The following is a 25,719-nucleotide window of genomic DNA, read 5'->3' as shown; positions in this document are numbered from 1 at the left end:
TTCTATGTAAATAGATTTGGTACGGAACTTACTTTTTATTTAACTTATGTTTTTTCCATAAGCAGCCATATAGTTACGAGAATGAACACGAGGAACATGTGGTATGATTCAAACATACTGCATGTATGTTCTTAAAGTATGATAATCATACAGAACCTTATGAAGATATGTTAACAATAATTAACACTTTCGCTCGGTAACGACTTAGCATTGCATGGTTTTTTTAGTAGACACATTTCCGGTAACAACGCAGCATTGCGTTGGCGGCGGCTTCGGGAGTGGCGCGCCCCGGTTTTGGAGATTATATACATATACTCCTGTATGGAATTTCATTGCAAATACATTGATACCAAAATAAAAGACCTAGGACCAGAATTGAGGTAACAAAGTTGAAAACAGTATACCCATTTTATTAGCGCTCACTGGGATTATGCTCCGTCACATTCTCTGTTTGCTGTGGGTGCTATGCCTGGCTTTTGGACTTTATATTTGTATATACCCCTGTAGGGAATTCTATTGCAAACACAATGTTACCAAAATGAAAGACCTAGGACGAGAATTGAGATGTCCAAAGTGAAGAGTGTACACATTTTATTGCTCTTGCGTGGTTCTGGGTAATACGCTCTTACTTTCTCACTTCCTCGCTGGGCTTTTGGGCTTTATATGCATTTAGTCTTGTAGAGAATTCTATTGTGAACACATTGATACCAAATTGAAAAACCTAGGACAAGAAATGAGATGACAAAGTGGAAAAGAGAATACACTTTTCAGTATTAACGCATTCTCTAATGTATTGAGAGGTGCCTTGGGGGTGGCGCAGCGCTCTCTTTCTGGGCCACTTTCATCTTGTCAGAGGGTGGAGCGCGCTGCGTTTTTTTACTTTATATGCACATACTCTTGTTGGGAATTCTATTGCGAACACAATGATACCAAAATGAAAGCCCTAGGATGGGAATTGAGGTGACAAAAGTAAAAAGAGTGTACACATTTTATCGCTCTTGCACCCTCCCGGGTACCTTACCTTGAGGTTACCTTGAGGTGCTTCCGGGGCTTAGCGTCCCCGAGGCCCGGTCGTCGACCAGGCCTCCTGGTTGCCGGACTGATCGACCAGGCTGTTGGACGCGGCTGCTCGCAGCCTGACGTATGAGTCACAGCCTGGTTGATCACATAACACGCACTCACTTTCTCTGTTTGTTGTGGATGGTACGCCGGGCTTTTGGACTTTATATGCCTTTAGTCCTGTAAAGAATTCTATTGCAAACACAATGATACCAAATTGAAAAACCTTGGACGAGAATTGAGGTGACAAAGTTGAAAAGAGTATACACTTTTCAGAATTATGGCGCACTCCCGTGAAACGCTGATACCTACCTGGGGTAGTGCAGGTCTCGCGCATGCGGTGCAACACTTTTGTCCACAAACGACGCAGCATTGCGTCGTTTCCGGCTGCAAATTGGCGGCGACTTCGGGAGGAGCGAGCCGCGGTTTTGGACATTACAGTATATGCATATACATCTTGTAGGGAATTTCATTGCGAACACAATACCAAAATGAAAGGCTTAGGTCGAGAATCGAGATGTCCAAAGTAAAGAGAGAGTACACATTTTATTGCACTTGCGCCTCCCGGGTAACACGCCCACTTTCATCTTATTAGCGGGGCATTATATACATATACTCCTGTAGATAATTTCATTGCCAACACAACGATACCAAAATGAAAGACCTAGGACCAGAATTGAGGTAACAAAGTTGAAAGGAGTATACCATTTTATTGCTCTTGATTAGCCCTCATGGGGGTAACATGCTGTCACTTTCTCTGTTTGCTGTGGGTGGTACGCCGGGCTTTTGGGGTTTAGATGCATTTAAGCCTCTAGATAATTCTATTGCGAACACATTGATACCAAAATGAAAGACCTAGGACGAGAATTGAGGTGACCAAAGTGAAAAGAATGTACACATTTTATTGTTCTTGCGCTATCCTGGGTAATTCGCTCTAACTTTCTCTGTTTGCTGCGGATGGTAAGTTGAGCTTTTGGAGTTTATTTGCATTTACGCCTCTAGATAATTCTATTGCGAACACATTGATACCAAATTTAATATCTTAGGTCGAGAATTGAGGTAACAAAGTTGAAAAGCGATCACACATTTCAGAATTACCGCGTGCCCCCGTTAAATGCCAAACACCACCTGGGGTAGTGTGGCGCTCACGGGCCCAAAGCAACAAAATGTTAAACAACATTTTGACAAGCTGTACTAACATACTGAAATGTAATTTGTTCATTTTTGTTCAAATCTGAAATTTGTTCATACTTAAATGTAATTCAGAATTTGTATAAGGTAACAAAAATAGGATAAATATGATCCAAATATAAAAAAAATATTTATATATTTAAGGAATTTCTTCAACATAAATTACAAAATTGGAAATTATTCCTATATTGTCAGCCTAGCCCCCTAAAATAATAGTACAGTACTTATAGTAACTATTTCGTCAACAGTACCAATATGTAGTGATGGACCACCAAAAAGCTGATGTTTTATATTATTGAATTTTGCCAAATGGAACACTTTTTTTTTAACTGCAACATAAATATAGAACCTAATCTAACCTCTCTGAAGAATCCTAAGCTTAATACATGGTATCTTATGTCTAATTAATGTGCTATACCAGGCCTAGGAATGTTTAAGTTTGGTTTATAGCATTATTTTTTCCAGACTGTACAATTACAAGTACAAAAACTGACTTTTTGGTGGCTCATCATCACATATTGGTACTTTTGACCAAATAGTTACTATAAGTACTATAATTAATATGCTATAAGATTACAACAAATATTTTTAAAAAAATTGACATGTTTTTTATATTATATATATATATTATATAATATATATATTATATATTTATATATATATATATATATATATATATATATATATATATATATATATATATATATATAATATATATATATATAATATATATAAATTATATATATATATATGTCGTACCTAGTAGCCAGATCGCACTTCTCAGCCTACTATGCAAGGCCCGATTTGCCTAATAAGCCAAGTTTTCATGAATTAATGTTTTTTCGACTACCTAACCTAACTTTTTCGGCTACCTAACCTAACCTAACCTATAAAGATAGGTTAGGTTAGGTTAGGTTAGGTAGGGTTGGTTAGGTTCGGTCATATATCTACGTTAATTTTAACTCCAATAAAAAAAAATTGACCTCATACATAATGAAATGGGTAGCTTTATCATTTCATAAAAAAATTAGAGAAAATATATTAATTAAGGAAAACTTGGCTTATTAGGCAAATTGGGCCTTGCATAGTAGGCTGAGAAGTGCGTTCTGGCTACTAGGTACGATATATATATATATATATTATATATATATATATATATTATATATTATATATATATATATTATATATATATATATTATATATTATATATATATATATTATATATATATATATATTATATATATATATATATTATATATATATATATTATATATATATATATATATATATATATATATATATATATATATATATATATATATATATATATATTTTTATATTTATTTATTTAAAGACATTCCCCCAAAAAATTATCTAATAAAAACATTTAGAAAATGAACACAAAACTCAGCAGAGGTGTTGGTTAAATTACAAATGTCCTAAATTCAACATATTTATTGAATTTTAAAGTGCAGATAAAGTGACACAAATGCCAGGAAGAATTCCTTGCCTCACTGTGCCTGGGAAAGGATCACTCTCCTCTCACCATGCACCATTAACATCCTCAACAAATCATGACAAGAAATGCACTATATAATAAACAATTTTATGATACTAGATTGAAAATATCTCAATCAACAAACAGCTAACTTATGTTACTGACAATCAGGTTTTCTGCTTCTTGAATCCAGAAAACTCCATGCTCTGCAAAGGGTCAGCTTTTCTTTTCTGGAAAGATAAGTAATGAACATACTTTACTTCAATATGACTAAACCATCTCATTACACTCCAAATTTTTACCTGCAGTTTTTAATGTATGGAATAGTACTACTGTGAACCCCAAACTCATCACAAGAAAAATTAATTAATATCCTTTAGTAACAAGAAGTATGATCACACTACAGAGGAAGTACAGAGGAAAGGATCATGTGGTTGGAATACGTCCAGTGTTGGTAGTACGGCATCATCCATGAAAAAAAAAAGATTAGTGGATTAGTACACTTCTTTCTGAGCAGCCAATAAGTTGATCATCAGCAGGGCTGGATTTACCTAGTACCTTTACTTTACCTTTAGCATTACCGTTACTTTACCTTTACCTGGGTTTACCTAGAACACTCCTCAAATGCCAGCATCTAATTAACTCCTAGCACCATCATGACAAGTAACTTTGTAAATAATTTTACCATATAGTTAAAGGATAGAGAAACAGCAGTGTGTATTTGTCAATCCACCACCAAGGAGAGATTGCTAGCTATATAGGGAAAAAGTTTATCTAAACAAACAATAGTATAAAACAGATGTTGATAAAAAAAAACACAGCAGGGCATTGATGGAACAGCCACAGGACACAAGGAAGGATGAGAAAGAAGGAAAAACACATCTGGCACTAGGAGAAAAGTCCTCCACAGGAAAATGGGAAACCAAATCCTCTTGGAAGGACTGACTCTGATGCAAAATACAGAACAGGAACCCATGAAAGAACTATCACATAGTGCCCAGAAAATCATTCTCTAAGCAAAGTGAGGAAGGAACCCAGGGATTAGACTTGCCAGTCAACACCATCCATGCAAAAAGATAACAAGGGCCAGACTACTCAAAACACTTTAAAGAAGGTAACACAAGTCAAGCACCGGAGGACACCAGCCACACACAAAAAGGTCCAGGTTTTTATTAATTTCATAATTTGTAAGAGACAAAAGTAAGAGAACTTTTGTCAGAGCTGCATGACTGAATTGAGCGCTTGAGTCACATTCTCCACTCATGATTGCTCTCTTGCTACAGAACTACTGGCCTATAGCCAAGGTGACTTGCAAATTTTTTCCCAAGGTGGCATCTGTTTACTGGACACCTCAGGAAAGCTGAGGAAGCAGATGTGAACCGTGTGTACCTGTGGGAGTTCCAATCTTGCACAGTACCTAAAAACATCCGAGGATATGATGCACAGTGCAAGGACTAAGGGCTAGCTACTCTTCCAACACATCACATGCTTCTCAAATTATCCATTTCTTCTGCTCTTTTAATTAGAAATAGGAAACAGCATTGAATGTAATGAAACTCCATTTTGTGGGTGAACCCCGGAGGCTTCCTGGAGCTATCAGGCTGATTTATGTTATATTAGTCTGGGGCATCAGTCAATTGTAGTTCAACCTACCAGGGACCACGAACCAGAACCTGGTCCCCCTCAGAGAGGCAAGGATAGCAATGATGGCCTATAGAAACCCCCATATGTGGTTGGGGCAATCCATGTCTGCCATCAACCGGGGGGAGGGGGGTTGGCACCCAGAAAGGTAGGCATAACGAAACAATCCCCACTTGGTAAGAAAGAGCGACCGAAAAACCAAACAGGGAGACAGAACTCGCCCTGCAACTTAAGGAAACAAGAAAACGTCACACCTCACCGCCACGATACTTGTTCGCACACAGCTCCTCCTAGAGTCCCGGACCCCCCCCCCCATGCCGGCTACCCAAGGCATCCTGTTTGGTGGCTGAACATCAAAAAGGAAATGGAACTGCCGACTGGAGGGAGAGAGGGTTGCCAGAGAGCCTCCAAGGCTCACCCAGAAAATGGCGTTTCATTACATTCAATGCTGGTTTTCTGAGGGGAGCCCTTACGGCTCCCAGGAGCTACATCACAAAAGAAAAGGAATTAGGGACTTACCCAGGAGGCGGACACCAATCGCTACTCAACTCGAAGTCGTGACAACTGGTGGCAACCAGCAACTCAAAGCCACATACGGACGACTAGGACCAAGAACGTTGACAAGATAATGCCTGGCAAGGACCTGGTTCGACCTCCAAAATCCCTGCGCCCGAATGGCAACCCAGGACACATTGCCGAACACCGCAGTCAAAGCGGCACTTACAAATGTCGCGGGCACAAGGGTAGACCGCAGGCTGGTTAGACTTAATGATCATGCAGACGACCTGGGAGACCTGAGTTCTGGAACAGGGAACTAGGGAAACCGGATCAACCCAAAGCGCATCCCCGGCCACAGAAGCCAAGGCGCGCAAATAATGGCAAAGAGCCGTAACTGGACACAACACATGATGCACCCCTGGCCTGACCAACTAAGCATCAATGACCCAAGGACCCCTTCGGAAAGCGGCTGTCTCTTTCTTCACCAGAAAAGGAGAAGTCTGCAACTGAACAAAACTACCACCAGGACCAAAAGAGCAGAAACCCCTGCACAGGAGGAGAGCATAAGCGCACCAACCCGACCCCTAGAGGCCTGGGGTTGGGTTGGTGAGGAACGTGCACATGCAGCTGCATAAGGCTAACATCCTGAGGAAGCACAGGGCCAAACAAACACGAATTAAGGCACTCAAACTTTCAGCCCAGGTAAACCTGCAGAACGCAAGAAGTTCCTTACCAATCAAGCGTGCAGGTTTGACAGAACCCATGCCACGCCCCCAACGAAAGGAAAGGGCAGTCTGCCAGCCAGAAAGACTCCAGAACCTCCAAATGCACCCAATATGGGGAAGAAGAACCAAACAATGGGGATTTCCAGGGCCAACAGGCTGACAGCTACGGGAAGCCCAGGCAAGTTACTGCAAAACCGGCTGGGACCAAACTAACAAGGGAAACTGCAAAAGCTGAACTCCTGTGACATGTCCAATTATGAGGGGCATAGAGGAGGGCCACCCAAACAGAAGTGGATCAATAACCAAACCAGGCAGACTTCCCCCCCCCCCCCTCCAGGCAAGAAAATAAAAATAAAAGAAAAACTCCACAAAAAGACAAAGTCTCCAGAAGGAACAGAAACCAGCTGCTGCATAGGTAGGCGTGCTGTGCCATACCTTGTGCTCCTACCAGCAAATGATACCACTTCCTACCCAAGGCCAAACAGAAGCCACGAAAACCCCAGCTGGCCCCAAGGACGGGGTAAGAGCTGAGCGACAAGGACCCCTATGGAAGCGGTTCCCAAACGTTCTATGGAAGAGAACCCTAGAACCCAAGGGTAGTACTTACAGGGCACCCAAGGAAAAGAACCCTGAGCATATGCAGCCCCAGTACTAATCAAAGTACACCTGGCCACTGCGCCTCACACACCACAAAGGCACACAACTGCATAGAAATATTGAGGCCTATAATATTAATATGAGGCCTATTGCATATAATATTGTGGTCAACGTTCGCTCCAGACCACAACAGCCAACAAACTGGGTGGGACAGGTAGCCGGCGCAGTGGGTCCGGGACTCCCCCCTCTCCCTCCTGGGAAGGGGAGGATTGTGCACCGATGATGCAGCGGTGAGGTGTGACATTTGCTTGTTTCCTTAAGTTGTAGGGCAAGTTCTGTCTCCCTGTTCAGTTTTTGATCGCTCTTTCTTACAAAGTGGGTTTTTTATTTTGTTATGCCTACCTTTCTGGGTGCCATCCCCGGTCGATGGCAGACATGGAATGCCCCTCACCACATGGGGGTTTCTATAGGCCATTGCTCCCTTTGCCTCTCTGAGGGGGCCAGGTTCTGGCTCCAATTGACTGATGCACCAGACTAATATAACATATATCAGCCTGATAGCTCCAGGGAGCCGTAGGGGGCTTCCCACAAAAAAACTTGCATTTATGCCACACCAGAATCTCTGTGCATTACCACTCCTTCATGCAGCTTTCTGGCTGAATAATTAACAATTTTCATACGGATTCTAACGTGGCTGTTGACTATGGCATAATTGCTAGAGTAAATCGAACAAGAAATCAACGAACATGGAAAGCATTTTTTAACTTGTTGCAGTTAATGAAGTTATATATACTGTATTTCCAATTCACTAGGTACAGTACCTCATATTGCAAATACATTTAATTGATATGCATCAGAGCAAAACGTTTTCTCTAATAACCTAGAGCAAATAATATTTAGTTTCTAAATCATTTATGATTTAGATTAGATTAGGTTCTGGAAGTGTTAAGAGAAGAAGATTGTCCTAGCAATTAAAGACAAGTTACGTGTTGTTCAAACAGTGAGGCGTCACAGGCAGCCAAGCGCCTTCAACAAGTGAGGCGCCACAGGCAAGCCAAGCTCCTTCAACAAGTGAGGCATTATAGGCAAACCAAGCGCTTTCAACAAGTGACGCGCCACAGGCAAGCCAAGCGCTTTCAACAAGTGAGGCGCAAGCAAGCGCCTTTAACAAGTGAGGCGTCACAGGCAAGCCAAGCGCCTTCAACAAGTGAGGGCATGCAAGCGCTTCAACAAGTGAGGTGCAAGCAAGCACCTTCAACAAGTGAGGCCTCACAGGCAACCCAAATGCCCTCAACCAGTGAGGCTTCAGCAGCTGGCAGTCAAAACTAACTTAGCTTAATGAACTGTACAGTAATTTTAAGTGTTAATTTTACTGTTGTGTTAGTATAGGTTACGTAAATTGTTAAGAATTTTTAACTTCAAGATGTGTGGCATCAATCAAGAAGACGAACACCAACAAGGTAAGTTGAGGTTTCTAGTTGAATATTTAATAATTGTATGTGGCAAGGCAATTCAAATTATGTTGTTTGTAGTATAAAAATAGTTGGAAATGGTCACTTTTGGACTCGTAGGTGAAAAAGTACCATTATCCGAAAAATGTGATAATCCGGCTGGGGGTCCTTCCCATATAGTCCGGATGATCGAGTGGAGACAGTAGTATCACAAAATAATTCCTTACCATGTATTTTTGCTGGGTTTTTGTAGTTCGTTTGAATTTGCCCTTGTCCATATCAGCTTTCGGAGCTTTCTTGTTAATTTTCCTCCTGTTGACAACCCTCGACACATTCCGCAGTTTAACAGGAATGTTATACTCAGGCACATGCTTCAGGTGAGTCTAGAAGAGACATTGTAACAATTAAAATACCGATAACAGCACACTTAATATATTTTTTACTTTCTCCTGTAACAAAACTCTGAGTTGGTGCTTTTGCTGTTGCTGAGAAAGGCATAAAGGCTCACAGCATGTAGCTTTGCTCCAATCCAATATAACCCATAACATAAATAAAAATATTTGTAACTGTCATCAGGGAACAACACTACTGTTCTACTGTACTCACACTCAAGCAATACAGTAATGTGGCATTATTTGATGTATCACGCTATTATGATTTCTGTGTGTATAAGCAATACAATATTGTAAACTCTCGGAATATGTGTGCAAGTTTAATGAACTTTTATTTGCTCTATTTGCTCTTCTATGTAAAAGAAGCTAGAGAAGAGGCCGAATCTTAAAGGAATTAGTATGGAAATGCACTGCAAAGACCCTAATTTTTGCATTGTTACCACAGGATTTTTAACATTAATCCTGTCTGTATATAGACATACAAATAAAGGAGATTTCATAAAAAACAACAGAAAGCTACCAATCTCTGGACAGGCAATGAGGAAGAGATAATTATATGTTAGGAATATAAGATTTATAGAATAGTGAAAACTGCAAAGGCCTATTGGCGAATGTAAGGCAGATCCTATCTATACCCAACCAAACTCATTCATGTGTGTCTAACCTGCACCTGAAACACTCTAGTAGTCCTACATATATTATGTTACTCTGTAATGTTCCATAAATCACAAACCCGATTACCAAGCCAGTAATTACCCAAGTCTTTTCTGAATCAAAACTTATACAATTTCTATCCATTATTACATATTCTACTTTGTGTTGAAGGATTTAGCAACTTATTAATATTGTACATATTTTGTTATACCTTTTCATCCATTTATATACATGCATCATAAAAGAGGTTTCTAATTCTTCTTTAATTAAAAAGGATTAACTGTATCATCCTTCTCTGCATATTTTCTAAAGAATTTATATAAATTGTTCTGTACGGTGTCAAGTGATCTACTTAATCCAAATGTGGCCTAGTAAGGTCAAGTTAAAGATGAAGAACAATGCAAAATCTCTTATTACTAACACTTCAGTTTATGAATTCTAGAATAATATTTGCCATATTTTGAACAGTTATACTGTACGTTAATTTTTAGGCTCGAGCTTCCTAATAATCAAGACAGCCAGATCTCTCTCACATCCAGATATAGCCCTTTCATCATTGTCTAGCTGACATTTGATAACTCTATTATCATTTCCCAGGCTTCAGAACCATACATTTGTCTACCTTAAGCAGCATCTGCTATAGTGAATACAGAGGAGTGGAATGTCGATTCAAGAGATCTCGATTTGGCAATTCTTTGGTTGGAACACGGACTATCCATGCCAGATTTACTCACCCAATTCGACGAACAAGAGTTCGCTGAAGCAGGGAATGTGTGGATTTGCTTAAGATGTTGGGACCGTGTTTAAAGATGGAGGTAACATTACAAGAAATAGTTGGGGCCTTGGGAAAGCCAATGAGCATATTTAAAACCAAATTCTATGATTCACTTTAATTTTGTGATTCCCCAGTTTTTGTTCACTATAACATGGGTCCTTTTCCTTTGAAAACGAAATTTCAACGCTAGGGCACGGGATATATGCTAGACCTAGTTAAATCTCCTTACAGACATGTTCTCTTGGAAGTTGTCCTTTATATGACAGGTTGAAATTAATGTTTTCCTTGGTGAAATCAGCAGAGAACGTGGGAAATATTAGGACATGAATGGTAACTCTCTTAATATGCCTCCAATCACATTTTTTATTATTTCTGTAGATGCCTCAACATAACAAGAAATAGTTGAAGCCTTGAAAATGCTATTGAATATGTTTAAACCAAGTTCTATTGTTTGTTTTTATTTTGAGTTGCAAGGTTTTCATTTAGGTATGGCCCTGCTACATTCAAAAATGAGTAGTGAGGCTAGGGATGTGGGAAATAAGCTAGATGTTGTTTAATTTTTTTGCAGAGATGGTCATTTGGTAGTTGTCTATTATATTAAAGGTTGCAATGAAAATTTTGCTAAATGAAATTAACCATAGGGCATGGGAAATGCATCCTGAAGGCATCTCTGGTTGCAATAAATTCCTCACTGCAACTAGCTTGGGGGTTTGTCCCATAGAGGTTGTACTGCATTTTAAAAGTCTAAGTCATATTGTACCAATTTTCTGTCTTCTGAAATAATATATACCCAAGTTTTTGCATCAAGGTTTTGCATGTTTTTGCATTTAATGCTTTTGCTCTTTAATCCTGTCTAAATCATTTATGTACAGTGGAACCTCAGTTTTTGAATGCCCCTCTTTTCAAATTTTTTGGTTTTCGAGCTCAATTTCTTTGAAAAATTTGACTTGGCATTCGAGGTTTGCCTCGGTGCTCGAGTTTCTTGATACACGTATGAGCCGACCGAACACGTGGCGCACTTCAGTTTACGAATGTCTCTTGCCTAGTGACGACTGAGCTTAAATTCTTTGTGAAGAATTTCATTGTTTTTGTGTTTTTTTAGTTTCTGAACATAAAAGTTCTTATTATATATCACGCCATGGGTGCCAAGAAAGTCAGTGGTAAAGTTCAACCTAAGAAAATAGTTGTGAGGATGACAATAGAGGAAAAACAAGATATCATTCATAGTGAGACAATGTGATGTCTCACTACAGACAAGTGTTAAAACGTAGGGAAAAACAAATGTCCCTAGACAGATTCTTAGTAAGACAAGCAAGCAATGAGCCACAACCAGGTCCTAGTGGTATGTCTGCAAAACATAGGAGAGAGCGTACCCCAGAGAAGTCATCACTGCCTGATGTTATAGTGGAAGGGGACTCCCCTTCCAAACACTAACACCTCTCCTCCTCCCCCCTTCCTCACCGTCTTTCACATGCCAACAAGAGTCCTCAAAAAGGTAAGATATACTTGTACATACTGTAGTACAAAATATTAGTAGTAGTATGCATAAAAATGTATTTTTAAGTTAATATTTTTGGGGGCGTGGAACGGATTAATTCAATTTACTTTATTTTTTATGGGAAAATTCGTTTTGGTTTTTGAACCGTCTCTGGGAACGGATTAAATTTGAAAATGAAGGTACCACTGTAATTGGTAAACAACAGAGGTACCAGGACAGAGCACCAAGTCACCCCCATTTCCAATAGTTTCCTTCTGGGATTTGGCCCAATGTTTATTTTTAAATATATGCTAAAATGATTAAACTTTGTACTATACAGTATTATTAAACTTTTCACACAATTTTTGTGACAAATATTTTCTGAGCTAACACACTTTGCTGCTGCCACAGTTAAAATCAGTTATGTCCTAGAGCAGGATAATGTCGTTAGGCAGGATAACATTCTGGATCCACAATACTGGTAACTATACAAGTGATCCCTGCAGTGAGGTGCTAGGTGAATCCAGTCCAGAATGACCAACAAAGTTTCCATTCAAAATTATTAAAAAGCCATTTTCATACCCTCAGTGACCGCCATCTATGATGAATCTCATTCACCTTAAAAGATTCCCATTGTACCAGAAGCCAATTACACCATACTAAAGAACTGAGTGAAACACTCATATACTGTACATTCAAAGCCTATTTTCTTACCATAGGAGTAAGCCCATGTTTTGATTTGTCATGTCGAAGAACTTTAAGGTCTCCTGGGTTATCCTCGAAAAAACTTTTTAGTTTATTGGAATTGAGCAACTCCTGTTTAAGTTCCTTTTTCCTCGTTTCTCGGATAGCGATTGAAGTGCAACGTTTCCAAGCATCAAGAGCACGATATCTGATAGAAAAACGAGAGTGAAATATTTAAATAAAAATACAAAAATATACATCAACTTCAAAAATGCAATTAAATAGTATGAAAACTGCTAACTTATTGTTCTGACCAATAACAGGCATAAAAAAAAAAAGTTGTGCATCACCTTGGTTTCGCACACATCCTTATACTATGTCCTGTCTCATGACACTCTACTGTTCATCTACTTCAGAGGTCATCACATTTGTAATGTACTGCTGACAGTTGCAATATAAATAGCAAAAACATTGGACAAGCCCAAGCTAATACACAGTCACATAGCGTTGAAAACAACAGAGTTCAACATAATAACTACGATCAGAAGGGATAGTTATTACGAAAAATTCAGATGTGCAAAGAACTCTAGATATTTCAGGTCTATGACAAATAACCAGAGTGATGACCAAGAGCAGAAGAAAACAAACAAAAAGAAGGAACATTAGGCAGGACTGCATAGTATTGTAATTGTTGGTGAGATAATATGACGTGGAGCACCTAAATGTAGCTAAGGCAGCAGGTCAGATCAGGATCTTCAATAAAACACTAGAGACTACAGAACTCTCAGAAATCTTGGAAAAGAACAAATATATTCCCTGTATTTAAGATGGGAAACAGACAGGAGGACCTAACTGTAGTTAAGTGTCCTTAAAATGCATTTCTTGTATACTGAATAATTTTAAACAGGAAGAGAATGGTGATTCATCTGTTGAGGACAAATTTTGCAATGGAGGGGTAACACGAGTTAAGAGGGAAAAGTCACGTCTGCCAAACTTGGTAAGAGTTTAAAAGCAGGGCCACCAAGATAAGCCAAGAAAGGGATGGGCAGACTGCCTTCACCTTAATTATCAGAGAGCATTTTAAATTTACACTAATCAAAAGCATTTATACAAAATGGAGATGCAAGCCAAGGCAATTAATAAGACATTAAATTAATAAGGAGGAACCTGACAGACAGGAAACAAGAGGGTTATAGTTAAGAGAGAAATAAGGCTGAAGAGATATTCATGGTAGGATGCCTCAAGGATCGGGTCTCAGGCTGATTGCTTTTCCTATCCTATGTGAAATGATACAAAATTAAAGAGGAAAGTAAAATAAAAGGACTGTATAGTATTGCAGGAAGACCTTGGCAATCTGTAACACAGGGGCAGACACATGGCTGTCAGAGATCGCCCCTAACATATGTAAGGTAATGAAGGTGGAAAATGAGATTATAGAAACTGGTAAGATAAAATAACTTGGGAGTGCACATAATCTTTGAGCTAACACCTGATGTTCACAAACAGAATGACATCAGCTACATATGGAAAACCGTTTTAACATGTAAATGGCTTTTAGGTACCTGAACAAGGACTCATTCAAGACCATTCACAAAGCCTATGTCTGACCAGTACCAGAAATTGCAGAACCAGCATAGAATCTGCTCCTGATAAAGTACAAAAAAAAAACATTTGTAAATGTAAGGAAGTACAGTACCTACATGTCCTCGATACATGTAATCAACATATGAATTGCACTGAAAGAGGATGTCATAAATGCTACTTTAATCCACAACTTCAAAAGCAATTTTGACATAGAATTCAAACATCAACTTTTGATTAACCATATGATGTGCATTAAATTTCTCTCTATATTTCTTAGTCAATGGTTTTATTGCTGAAATTGTATTTACTGAGCAGTATGGAAATTCAGTAAGCAGACGAGCTGTAAATTGAATTGTGAATACTGCAGATTAACACAGGAGAATGTTTACTTGAACAAATCGGAATTAATGTAGGTGAAAGAGCATCTTGAAAGTCTAATAGGTGGAATCAAGAAATAAAGTGTGGTAAATTAATTTAATTTTGTTGTGAAAAAGGGAATAAGAAAGAATGCCTGAAGGTACATCTATAGAAGAGATGTTTTAACAGCATTATTCTCATGATGGCAGATTTTTTTAATTATTTTAAAGATATTATAGTCCGGTTGAGTATGGTAAGATGTATAGCATAAAGGTATGCAAGGTTATTACATTGTGAGAAGACCACTAAAAGGCAATACATCTCCATATATTTTAACAAAATTTTAAAATATTGAAGTCTTACCTGAAACCATCAAGCTGTTTTGTATCAAATTTAAAGTCCTTAAACACAGAATCAGACCCAGGCATCAGTTCCTTCAACTTGGCCTCTACTTCCTTGAATATTTCCATTTCGTTAACAGAAACCAGAGATAAAGCTGTGCCCTGATTGTTTCCTCGAGCAGTTCGTCCAACACGGTGAATATAGCCATCAACATCACGGGGAAAATCGAAGTTGATAATGTTGGAAACAAACTGGAAGTCTATACCACGGGCAATGCCAGATTCTTTGTCTTTCTTCCTTTTGCTGTCAATAAATTTATAATATTAATTACATTTTATCCGTACATATACGAGGATTCTCCGATAAGAATGAAGATACAGTATGTGGATTGTGTACAACACCAGGAATATGGGAGCGGGCAGAAATAGATGGAAGCTGTAGTAGGCAATGAGTATTTGTCTGTACTTTATATAACAATGAAAATACCAATCCTGGTGTTATATGGAGGTGGGGGGAGTTGCTGTGGATAATTTGCTGAAGTGCAGTGCTGCTTATTTATGTCACACAATTTGTCATAAATGAATAAATAAATTTGCTTAATATTTATAAACTTTAACTTTTTCATTTCTCTTTTTCTTCAGGCATATGTCTGCTTTCCCGCCACCCCCTCCACCTATCATGAGAAGTGGTGAAATGATGTAATGATAATGTATCAGTAGAGGTATGTGTGTTCATGTGCATTCAATATTTACAGAATCACTAGTTCCCTCTAATTCCAAGATTCCTATTTCAAACTCTATACTATTAAACTGATATTAAAACGTTTGAAAAACATTTTAACTTGCCTTTTATTTTCTGCATTCTTTTTATTTGTTTGGGCTTTCAGCATCTGTTCATCCGAGGCAATAATAATATCGTATTTGCCATTGTTGAACTGCTCTACTATATGACACCTTGAGGCTACTGGCATTTCAGAGTTGAGTACACAAGAGCTGATTCCAAACTGTCCTAAGTACATCCTTAGCCTGCAATAGCATAAATCTCATTAAAATAATATAAAATTCAGTGTAAACCAAATAACTGGCTCTAGTTGTCTAATATTTTAGTCAGTAAAAATAGAGCAACGTGGGGTAATTTTCATGAAACTGACCATCGCTCATAACTTACTTATATCCCGTATCAACATTGTTAACGAAGATGATTGTCTTTCCGCGAATCATATTCAGGCGAAACAGAACATTGATCAGGATAACCTTGTCAATCTTCTCCAACTGTAATTATAAAATAAAAAATATATATATAAATTAAAACATTAACACAGATATTTCCTGGTACATATGACCATGGTTGTTATAGCAACAAATTCTCTTTGGGACATAAAGGGTTCTATTCTATTGAGGTCCCACTGTCTAAGTGTGGAGAAAATACTGTTTTATTAATACAAAGCATTGTTTATAAGCAATGTCACTAGTACAGATTTTTATCAAAAGATTTAATAAGCTTCCTGTAAGTAAAACTAGTCAAAAAATAAATGTTCATCCATGAATGGTGTTTATGTCCACATGATGGTTAGCACATTTGTTCTTCAGTCAAAACACCTTCCATAAGAAACACAAATGAATAGTAATTTTGACTTTGGCTTTTGGCTTTTAAACCATAAAATCAAATACAATAATTTGAATTTAATACAAGCGCTGCAGAAATATTTGTAAACAGGAAAAATTAAAGTTGTTCAGACCGATGGCCATCACTGATAAAACATACTGTACTGCTGAACAGTGAAAGTAAGATGATCCACACTTGTTTGGTCATTGCTTAAAAATCCAAACAGAATTTTAGGTTTTTGTACTTAATCGATAGTGAAATAATTGTCAGGCAATCTTGACAGGTTTCAAATGCTACACAGAGCAATATGTACCAATTGGTACATATTGGTTTATCTATAGTCTGGATAAATGAATCTCCAGTGTACACACTATCTGCAGGTATACAAAACTGGCATAGAAACAATACTGTTGAAGAATGAGGAAGAGTACAATTATCACCCTTACCCAGTTTTTCCATTTTGTAACTGCTGGCACACTTTAGCTCAGACAACAAATGGAAAGCAGTATAGGAAACAAAGTTAGATATCTAACAAATATTACTCATCTATTCACAATATTTTGTACACTACTCTATGGTATAAAACATCACAGATAAACAGGCACCTTTACACTCCAGTCAATCATTCACAGAAGCAGCACTCTAATGCTTCAGAGAATTTCACAATACCAGGGATTCTTGTGAGCTGACACACAAACCAAACGCTCGCTCCTTCACAAACTGCTGCCTCCAACTCTTATTCTCCACCACATCTAGAGCACTGTTCACACTAAAGTCACCATATCTGCCTCTCATCTTGGCCTTCCTTTTCAATTCATGCCCTGAATTTTGCTGAATTACACTGTCTTCTCATTCTATCATCAACCATTCATCTAGTGACCAAACCATCTTCATATACTCTTTGACTTTGCAATTATAGTACCAACTATAGCACTCCACATCTTGCCATGACAATTTAATTTCTATCTAACTTCTGTTACATAATAGCTTCATTACATGGCAAGCAATTAAAAATGGTGGTAGAAATTGTCTAAGGGTCTTGGTTAACTCCATTACATTCATATACAGTACATGTATTATACAGTACAGTATTTGCAACATTTGTATAAAAACCAGGCGATAACTAAATTCAACATATGATAACTGCATTATGCCAATAACGACTCTTAAAGGGCTTGCTACTCTCATGACCTATAACATGCTTCTCAAATTATCCAGTTCCATTTCTTTGTGCAGCCATCTGACCGAATAATTTATATTTTTCATATGGATTGCAATGTAGCTGCTGTCTGTGGCGTAATCAATACAATAAATCAAGGAGATCAATAAATATGAAAAGCCATTTTCAGTTTTGTTGTAATTAAAAAATATAATTGCAAGCACATTTAATTGATTTGAATTAGTGTAAAACACTTTCTCCAATAACCAGCGACATCAGCGCCAATGAACTTCAAGAATCCCCACACAGTGATGTAAGGTGCAGGGGGTTACTGGTGATCACGCAGTCCTGCCCACAATGGGCTGAGAGAGAGATTATCATAACAAAATAAACGCTTGCATTCAGTAGATTAAAGTGAATTTAATATGAAAAAATCAGATGTACAGTATTGGACTGTAAATGCAGAAACAGAACAATTAAGTAAGAAATTATTCATTCAAACCTTAATGACATATTGCGTAAGCTGAGTAGTGGTTGGCAATGGAGGCTCCTCAAGTCTCAAAACTACAGGCTTATTCATGACCAGTTTCTTGAGATCTTTCACATCGTCCCACATCGTAGCACTAGTCACAAATGACTGGTAAATCTTTGGTAACTGCCTGGAAGCAAGACATTATCACCAACTGCTGGCATTTAAAATACAGAGAATTATTATAATAATATATTTGGAAAACGGTGGTTTTTATATACAAAAACTCTTCCATGGTGTCTTCCCCAAAAGACCACAAGCGGTACTACTGAGAAAACAAAATGACAAGATAAAATCTCGGAAAACAAATTCCCTGGATAACAGGAATCAAGCATCAAATGTAATTTTGCTGGTGGGGTCCCAAAGGTACTGTTGATAGTACTGGTCCACCGCACATGTGTGACGGTGCAGGCTGGTTGGGCCTCTGGGTTGCCACCTGGTGGCTGTCAGATACACAAGGTTAGGGTTTTTTCACAGTGGCAATGATGGCTTACCTAGTTATCTTCAAATGGCCACCAGAACAAGGAGCCGTGACTGACGCAATAGATCCGAAAACACGCCAGCAAATGTGGGAAGCAAGCAGACAAGAGGGACAACAAACCTTAATGACATTTTTCTTTCTTCAAATTTGTTCAATATTTTTTTTCATTTGTCCTATAACAAAAGATTCATTCGGTGTTCAGCAGGTAGGCTGCTCCATGTTTCTTCAATAAAAAAAAAATGAAAATAAAAAAAATGAAAATAAAAAAATGAAAAATTTTGAAAAACAGAACAAATGTCAAAAAGGTTCATTCTGTGTTTGGCAGGTAGGCTGCTCGATGTTTCTTAAATAAAAAAAAAAAAAAAAAAAAAACAGTTGAAACAATTTGAGAAACGGACAAATGCCGTAAAGGTTCGTTCAGTGTTTGTCAGGTAGGCTGCTCCATTATTGAGACGTAAATGAAAAATACAAAACCAATGGAACACATTTGAAAAAAAGAAAGATTGTCATAATGGAGCAGCCTACCCGACAAACACTGAACGAACCTTTAGGGCATTTGTCCATTTTCAAATTGTTTCCACTTTTTTTTTTTTTTTTTTTTTTTTTTTTAAGAAACATGGAGCAGCCTACCTGCTGAACACCAAACGAACCTTTTGCTATAAGACAAATGAAAAAAAATATTGAGCAAATTTGACGAAAGAAAAATGTCATAAAGGTTTGTTCAGTGTATGTAAGGTAGGCTGCTCCATTATTTAAAACATCGAATATCATATTGATGTTTTTCGGTGGTAGAACGGATTAATTTGATTTCCATTATTGTCAATGGGGACATTCATTTTGTATGACGTCCGTTTCACATGACGATCACGGCGCCGGAACGGATTAAATTCGTTATTTGAGGTTCCACTGTACATATATATAACATCTGTATTTAGTGAATAAAAGTAAAAAACAGTATGGTGGGAAGAAAATGTTGGCAAGTCAAGTTAGGTAGGGGGGAGGGAGGGAGGGAGGGAGTGGCAGCCAGTGGCAGGCTAGCTGGTGTGTGGTCACTCATTGCTGCTGTTTGACTCGGCATACCAACTTAACACTTTGGCGTACCCCGCGCGCCACCTCTCAACTGTGCGATATGGGACCCAGGGTGTCACGGGAGCACGCGTAAATTCTGAAAAGTGTATACTCTCTTCAACTTTGTCACCTTAATTTTCGTCCTACGAGATTAAATTTGCCATCATTGTGTTCGCAATAGAATTCTCTACAGCACTAAATGCATATAAACTCCAAAAGCCCGGCTAATTACCCGAAGCAAACAGAGAAAGTGCGAACGAGTTACCCAAGAGCGCGCAAATGCGATAAAATGTTTTCACTATTTTCACTCTGGTCACCTCAATTTTTGTCCTAGGTCTTTCATTTTGGTCTCAATGGGTTCGCAATAGAATTCTCTAGAGGAGCATTAGCATATAAAATAAAAAACCTGGTCACGCTCCAACCGCCGACGAATTGAAGACGGGCCACGTGTAAAGCTGGGAGTGAGCGCTCAGACGCCTTCCAGCTACACTCCCAATTCCCTCCCTTTTCAAGCCTTTCTTTCGCAATTTTCTTCCTGGAAGGGCCTTGTTCACGATCATTATCCATCGTGGAGTAAGCGTAGATAGTTTCTAAAGCCGCAGTAAGAAATATAGCCACGGAAAATAGCCGAGATGTTCACACGTTTGAAATGCAAGGGGAGGCGACATTGGTCACAACAGTGGAGCGAAAACAATGGGCCCACGGCGTGTGCCAAGCCACCTGAGGGCCACATGGCTCAACAAAGAAAATGGGAAGACATCGGCGCACATTTTAAAACCAGTCCCAAAAAAATCGGATAAAAACCTGATTTTTGGCGATTATTTAAAGTGGATGACGCAATGCTGCGTCATCCCTGGTATTACCGACAGTAAACGAATGACGCAATGCTGCTTCATGCCCGGGCGAAAGTGTTAATGGTTCCTTATGGTGAACACAAATGTAGATACTTATATACAACGTGTATATATAATGTAATGACAGCAAAAGGAGTGTTGAAAGAAGCCATTTTGGTGAGGGAGGTGGCGACATCTGCACGACTTTTCATGCTGTGTAAGGGTGGCCACTGTGCTCTTTGTGCACTATACCAGCTTAGATGAACAGTTATGGTGAATAGAACACATAGATACTTATATATAATGTCTGTATATAGCAAATAAAAGCAAAAATGGTATGGTGGAAGGAGGAATTTGGTGAGCGAGGAGTTTTCGAGGAAAGGATTGGTAGCGAGTGGCTGGCTGGCAGATGTGGCCACTCATCGTTACTTTTTGACTTGCATTATCAACTTAGTGGTTCGTTATGGTGATCAAAACATGCAGATAATTATATATAACCTGTGTATATAGTGTAATAACCGACAAAGTATTTGTTCACTGTTTAATGAACATAATAACTGAATCAATAATATACACACCATAATTTTGAGTACAGCGATGATTCACACATTTTATTTTATAAATATATCACACTATTGAATAATATTACAGCAAAAAAACAAATTAAAAATCAGAGACATTGAAATAATTAGGTAATTTTATTTTTGTGGCAACCCCCTGCCTGACAGCTCCAGCAAGGCAGAACTTCCCCGACGTTTACTGAGTCAGCACCTCGTTTTTGCCAAATTTCCCCGACCTATTGCGGCCAAATTATGTCACTTACGATTTTGTTATTACAGTGGTACCTCGGAATGTGAGTGTCCCTGTATGCGAGTTTTTCGGAAGACGAGCAGGATTTACTCCAAAAATATGTCTTGGAAGGCGAGGGTTACCTCGGGACGCGAGTTTGTTGATACGTGTACAGGCCGACTGGCGCGTGGTGGCATGGCGATCGCGCCTCAGTTTACCAGTGTCTCGTGTCCAGTGACTATCCCACCTGAATTCTTCACAAGGATTTACAGTTTTTTATCGGTTTTTTGGCCATTTGAGTATAAAAGTTGTCATTATATATCTTGCCATGGGTCTCAAGAAAGCCATTGGTAAGGTTCAACCTAAGAAAATAGCTGTGAGTAGAGGCAGTAGAGGATGTCCCTTCTTGATTAAGAAAATGTGTGAAGTATGGGAAGAACTGCAAAGTTTTGTTGAAAAAACTCACCCAGATAAAGCTGTAGCAGGCCGTTGCATTGACCTTTTAAATGATAATGTGATTTCTTACTACAGACAAGTGCTAAAATGTAGGGAAAAACAAGTGTCATTAGACAAATTCTTAGTAAAACAAGCAAGTCCTAGTGGTATGCAGGCAAAATGTGCCAGAGTGTGCATACCAGTGAAGTCCTCACTGCCTGATGTGATAATGGAAGGGGACTCCCCTTCCAAACAGTAACTCCTCTCTTCCTCCCACCTCCTCACCATCTTCCATACGCCTACAGCATTCAACAGCAAGGTAAGTAATAACTTGAACATAGTTTTGTAGGTTTATTTAGATGAATTAGGTATAAAAATTTAGTTTGATGTGGGGTTTTTAGGGTAGTCAGGAACGGATTAATTCATTTCCCTTTATTTCTTATGGGGAAATTAGCTTCGGAATGCGAGTTTTCGGAATACGAGGCGTCTCCAGGAACCAATTAAACTCTTAAACTGAGGTATGCCTGTACCTGTATTTTTCCCGTGATCAGGGAACAGAAATCAACAGGTTAAGATGATTTTTATTTTTTTTCGTTATGCACCTGTGGGTGACAGACCAAATAGTCCTTAGCAACACAAGGGTTAAGGCTGTGCAGCATAGTGGTTAAAGGTGCTGCTGTGCTGTACTGGAATAATAAAACCAATTAAAATAAATATAAAATGGAAAATTCTAAAGCCAAAACAGTTGTATAATTCTTACTTTAACACTGCCTGGATATCCTCTAGGTGATCATAAGCAAACATAAGATCAGCTTCGTCAACCACCAGAAACTTGAGGGATTCCTTGACCTTCAAGTTGCCAGCAGATAAATGGGCCAAAACCCTCATGGGTGTTCCAATGACGATGTCCGGTTTATCTGTCAAATACACACAAATATAATTTGGTATTTATTTTATAAGCTCAATAACCATAGCAAATTAACTAGAGGAAAATAGATTAGACAAAATGTATGGTACTGAATCAAACCAGAGCCATCCAGGTGAGCATATTACCAGAAGAGATGGAGTTCCAATCATCAGTATGCTTCCTGGGAAGCCTCTAAAGATTAGAGTGACAATGCAGTGCCATTTACTGATGCCAAGACTATGCCTATCTCTCTGATAGCTGAAAACTTGCCCATACCTATATTTTTTTACATACTTAATTAAAGTTACTTAAATCATGCTTAATGTCATAAATTACATTAACAACACTGTACCCACCCACAAGGAGAGGACGCTGAGCTTCCAGGGAAACTTGAGGAGAAACATCAACAAATCGCACCTCACGTTTACATGAAACTGTCAGCTGACCAATGTTTTCTTTTATTTGTTTACACAACTCCTTACTTGGTGCCAAAATTAGGACCTGTACAGTCTGCCAATACAATATAGACAAATTAGTAGTATAGATAATCTAAAACATATTTACTTAAAAGATTATGTCCCATTTCTTAGTACTGTACTGTCTGTAAAATATTCAAAATAACTAAAAAACTAAAAAACCAGCGTTGAATGTAATGAAACGCCATTTTCTGGGTGAGTCCCGGAGGCTCCCCGGAGCTATCCCAGGCTGATATGCTAATGTCAGACTTTGGCATCAGTCATGTGTATGGAGTTCTTAGGCCTACCGGGGACCACGGCCAGAACCGGGCCCCCCTCAGAGAGGCAAGGGGAGCAATGGCCTATAGAAGCCCCCGTGTAGTTGGAAGCATTCTATGTCTGCCATCGACCGGAACAGGCACCCAGAAAGGTAAGCGCCCCAAAACAAACCCCTATTCTGGTTAAAATTGCTACCAAAAACCGAACTAGTGGATAGAACTCCCCAACCGAAAACAAGCAAACTAGTGTGACGTCACACACCGCCGCGCCGCTGTCTGCGCAGCTCCCCCCTCCCCGGGAGGGGGAAGGGGGAGCCCCAGACCCCCGCGCCGGCTACCCACACCTCAGTTCTTGAGGCTGATGCTATAGGCGATGGTTGTGTGCTCTGGCTCCGGTGTCGCTACTGCACTGTGCTTTGCGTGTGGTGTTGGTTTTGTGGGTGCGAGAGCCAGGAGTTATCTTCAGTACTCGGGCTGCATGCGCCTAGGGCTGCCTTCCCTAGGTGCCCTGTAAGTACTGCCCTTGGGGCTTGGGGCCACCTTCCACAGGCTCCTCGGGGTCTGCCTCTGCTGGTCCGTTTTACCTTTCAGTTTTTCGGCCGCCTGTTGGGCTCTTGGGTGTTCTGTTCTCCCTTGTTACCGGCAGGTAAGAGGCAGTTTGCACTGGTAGGGGCGCAGGGTACTGCTCAGCTTGTATTTCCCGACATCGCGGCCGGCTCTGTTCCTTGGGGTTCGCTGTCCTCTTGCGGGGTTTTGTTTTTCTTTTTGTTTTTGCCTGGTGGGGGGTTCTGTCATTTTATTCAGTTTGTTTTTGCCCTTCCACTGTTCTTCTCGGTGGCGCCCCCTGCTAGGTCCCCGTGAGTGTACACGTCCCTGGGGTTCAGCTTTAGAAGTTTGCTTGGTAGTTTTGGGCGCCGGTTTGCAGCACCCTGCCTGGGACTACCTGAGCGCGAGTCCTCTTAAAGTAAACGCTCAGGACCCTCGGAATCCCCTAGGGGGCGCGTGGGTCCGATGGATGTGACCCCGGAGTCCCCACTCGCTGTGTGTGAGTTTGAGGGTTGCTCGGTCCCCTTGTCTCAGGGTGACCCTCATTGTTTTTGCCTCTGCCACGCTGCCTGTTGGGTCGGTGATACTTTCGACCCTGAGTCCTGTGAGTGTTGCTGCTTGCTTGTGACTCAATTTACCCAATCCTCTGATGATTCTATTCGGGTACAGGCGGCGCGTGCATTGCAGTATAGGTTTCGTCTGTTGCAACGCGCTCGGTTGGTTGCTTCCCCGGATGCCCCGGGGCTGCCCCGCTTTGCTTTTCGAGACCCTGACTTGGGGCTGGGGGTCGCTTCGATCCTGGTTCAGTCCGCACCTCCTCGTCCTTCCCCTTCTGTTCGTTCTGGTCCCCCGCCCCTGCTTCCGGCCCCGAAGAGTCTGAGGGTTTCGGGGTCGGAGCAGGGGTTACTTGATCTCGAGACTCGGGCAGCTTCGGGGGTTGCCCCTTCCGGGGGGGCGGCAGAGGCATTCGAGTCTTGTCTCCCGGCCGAAGCTTCAGGGTCTGACCAGTGGGCCCCCCTTCCTCCAACTTTTCCGGCTGCTCCGTCCTTGTCTTGTGGGGTCGGGGCTTGGGGAGAGGACTCGGCCTCGGGTCCTGTGGTGACGGACCTCGAGGCTGGGGAGGAGCTGACTTGGGGGCCTTGGGCCCCGCTGGACCCCGCCTGGGTTTTTCTTCCCACTGAGCGGGGCTTATTGTTACAAGGAGTGGGGTTTTCTTTTCCCCCCTCTGCGTACGAGTTGGATTTGGTGTCGGCCCCTCCCCGGGTTCGGTTCCGTGTTCCCCCGGGTACGTCGGTTCCGTCCTTCTGGAGGTTTTCGGCTTATCGCATCCAACCTGGTGTGGTGCGAGCGGCCTTTGCAGCTTACCTCCTGCGTGACCCGGATTATGCCTCGGAAATGGATCCGTCCACGTTCAGGTTTGGGACTTCGTTCCCTTTCTGGCTCCGTTACGAGGTTCCGGAGTCGTCCTGGCTAGCAGACTGCCCCTTGTTTGGTCTGGATTCCTGGCATTCCTTCTGTCGTTCCCGCGCTGGAGTGGCGGGAAGCTTCCACGGTGCTTCAGGTTTTCCTGGGGGGCAAACTTGAGTACCTGAATGAGTGCTTGTTTGCCCCTGCCCTTCCCCGCGATGTGGGCGTTATTCAGCTCCATGTGCAGGTTCCCTCCCTTTCGGCAGCGCTCGTTGCGGAGGACTTGCGCGCCCGGGGCCTTT

General features: G+C 40.3%; 1 protein-coding gene across 1 annotated transcript in view; it reads right to left on the bottom strand.

Annotated features, from left to right (window-relative positions):
* Window positions 1-3,690: 3,690 nt before the first annotated feature.
* Ddx56 (putative ATP-dependent RNA helicase DDX56) overlaps window positions 3,691-25,719 on the bottom strand; it is a 34,606-nt gene continuing 12,577 nt past the window's right edge. The window contains exons 3-11 of the mRNA XM_045741943.2: window positions 23,088-23,241; window positions 22,585-22,741; window positions 18,192-18,348; window positions 16,093-16,196; window positions 15,771-15,950; window positions 14,947-15,228; window positions 12,673-12,850; window positions 8,888-9,043; window positions 3,691-3,978 (exon numbers count right to left, since the gene is read on the bottom strand). Of these exons, the coding sequence (XP_045597899.1) occupies window positions 3,916-3,978; window positions 8,888-9,043; window positions 12,673-12,850; window positions 14,947-15,228; window positions 15,771-15,950; window positions 16,093-16,196; window positions 18,192-18,348; window positions 22,585-22,741; window positions 23,088-23,241 (1,431 nt within the window). The 3' untranslated portion in view covers window positions 3,691-3,915. The remainder of the gene's footprint in view (window positions 3,979-8,887; window positions 9,044-12,672; window positions 12,851-14,946; window positions 15,229-15,770; window positions 15,951-16,092; window positions 16,197-18,191; window positions 18,349-22,584; window positions 22,742-23,087; window positions 23,242-25,719) is intronic.

Source organism: Procambarus clarkii, chromosome 40 (genome assembly GCF_040958095.1).
Source record: "Procambarus clarkii isolate CNS0578487 chromosome 40, FALCON_Pclarkii_2.0, whole genome shotgun sequence".
NCBI classification, from domain to species: Eukaryota; Metazoa; Arthropoda; class Malacostraca; order Decapoda; family Cambaridae; genus Procambarus; species Procambarus clarkii.
This window is presented reverse-complemented; position numbering and strand designations above follow the sequence as displayed.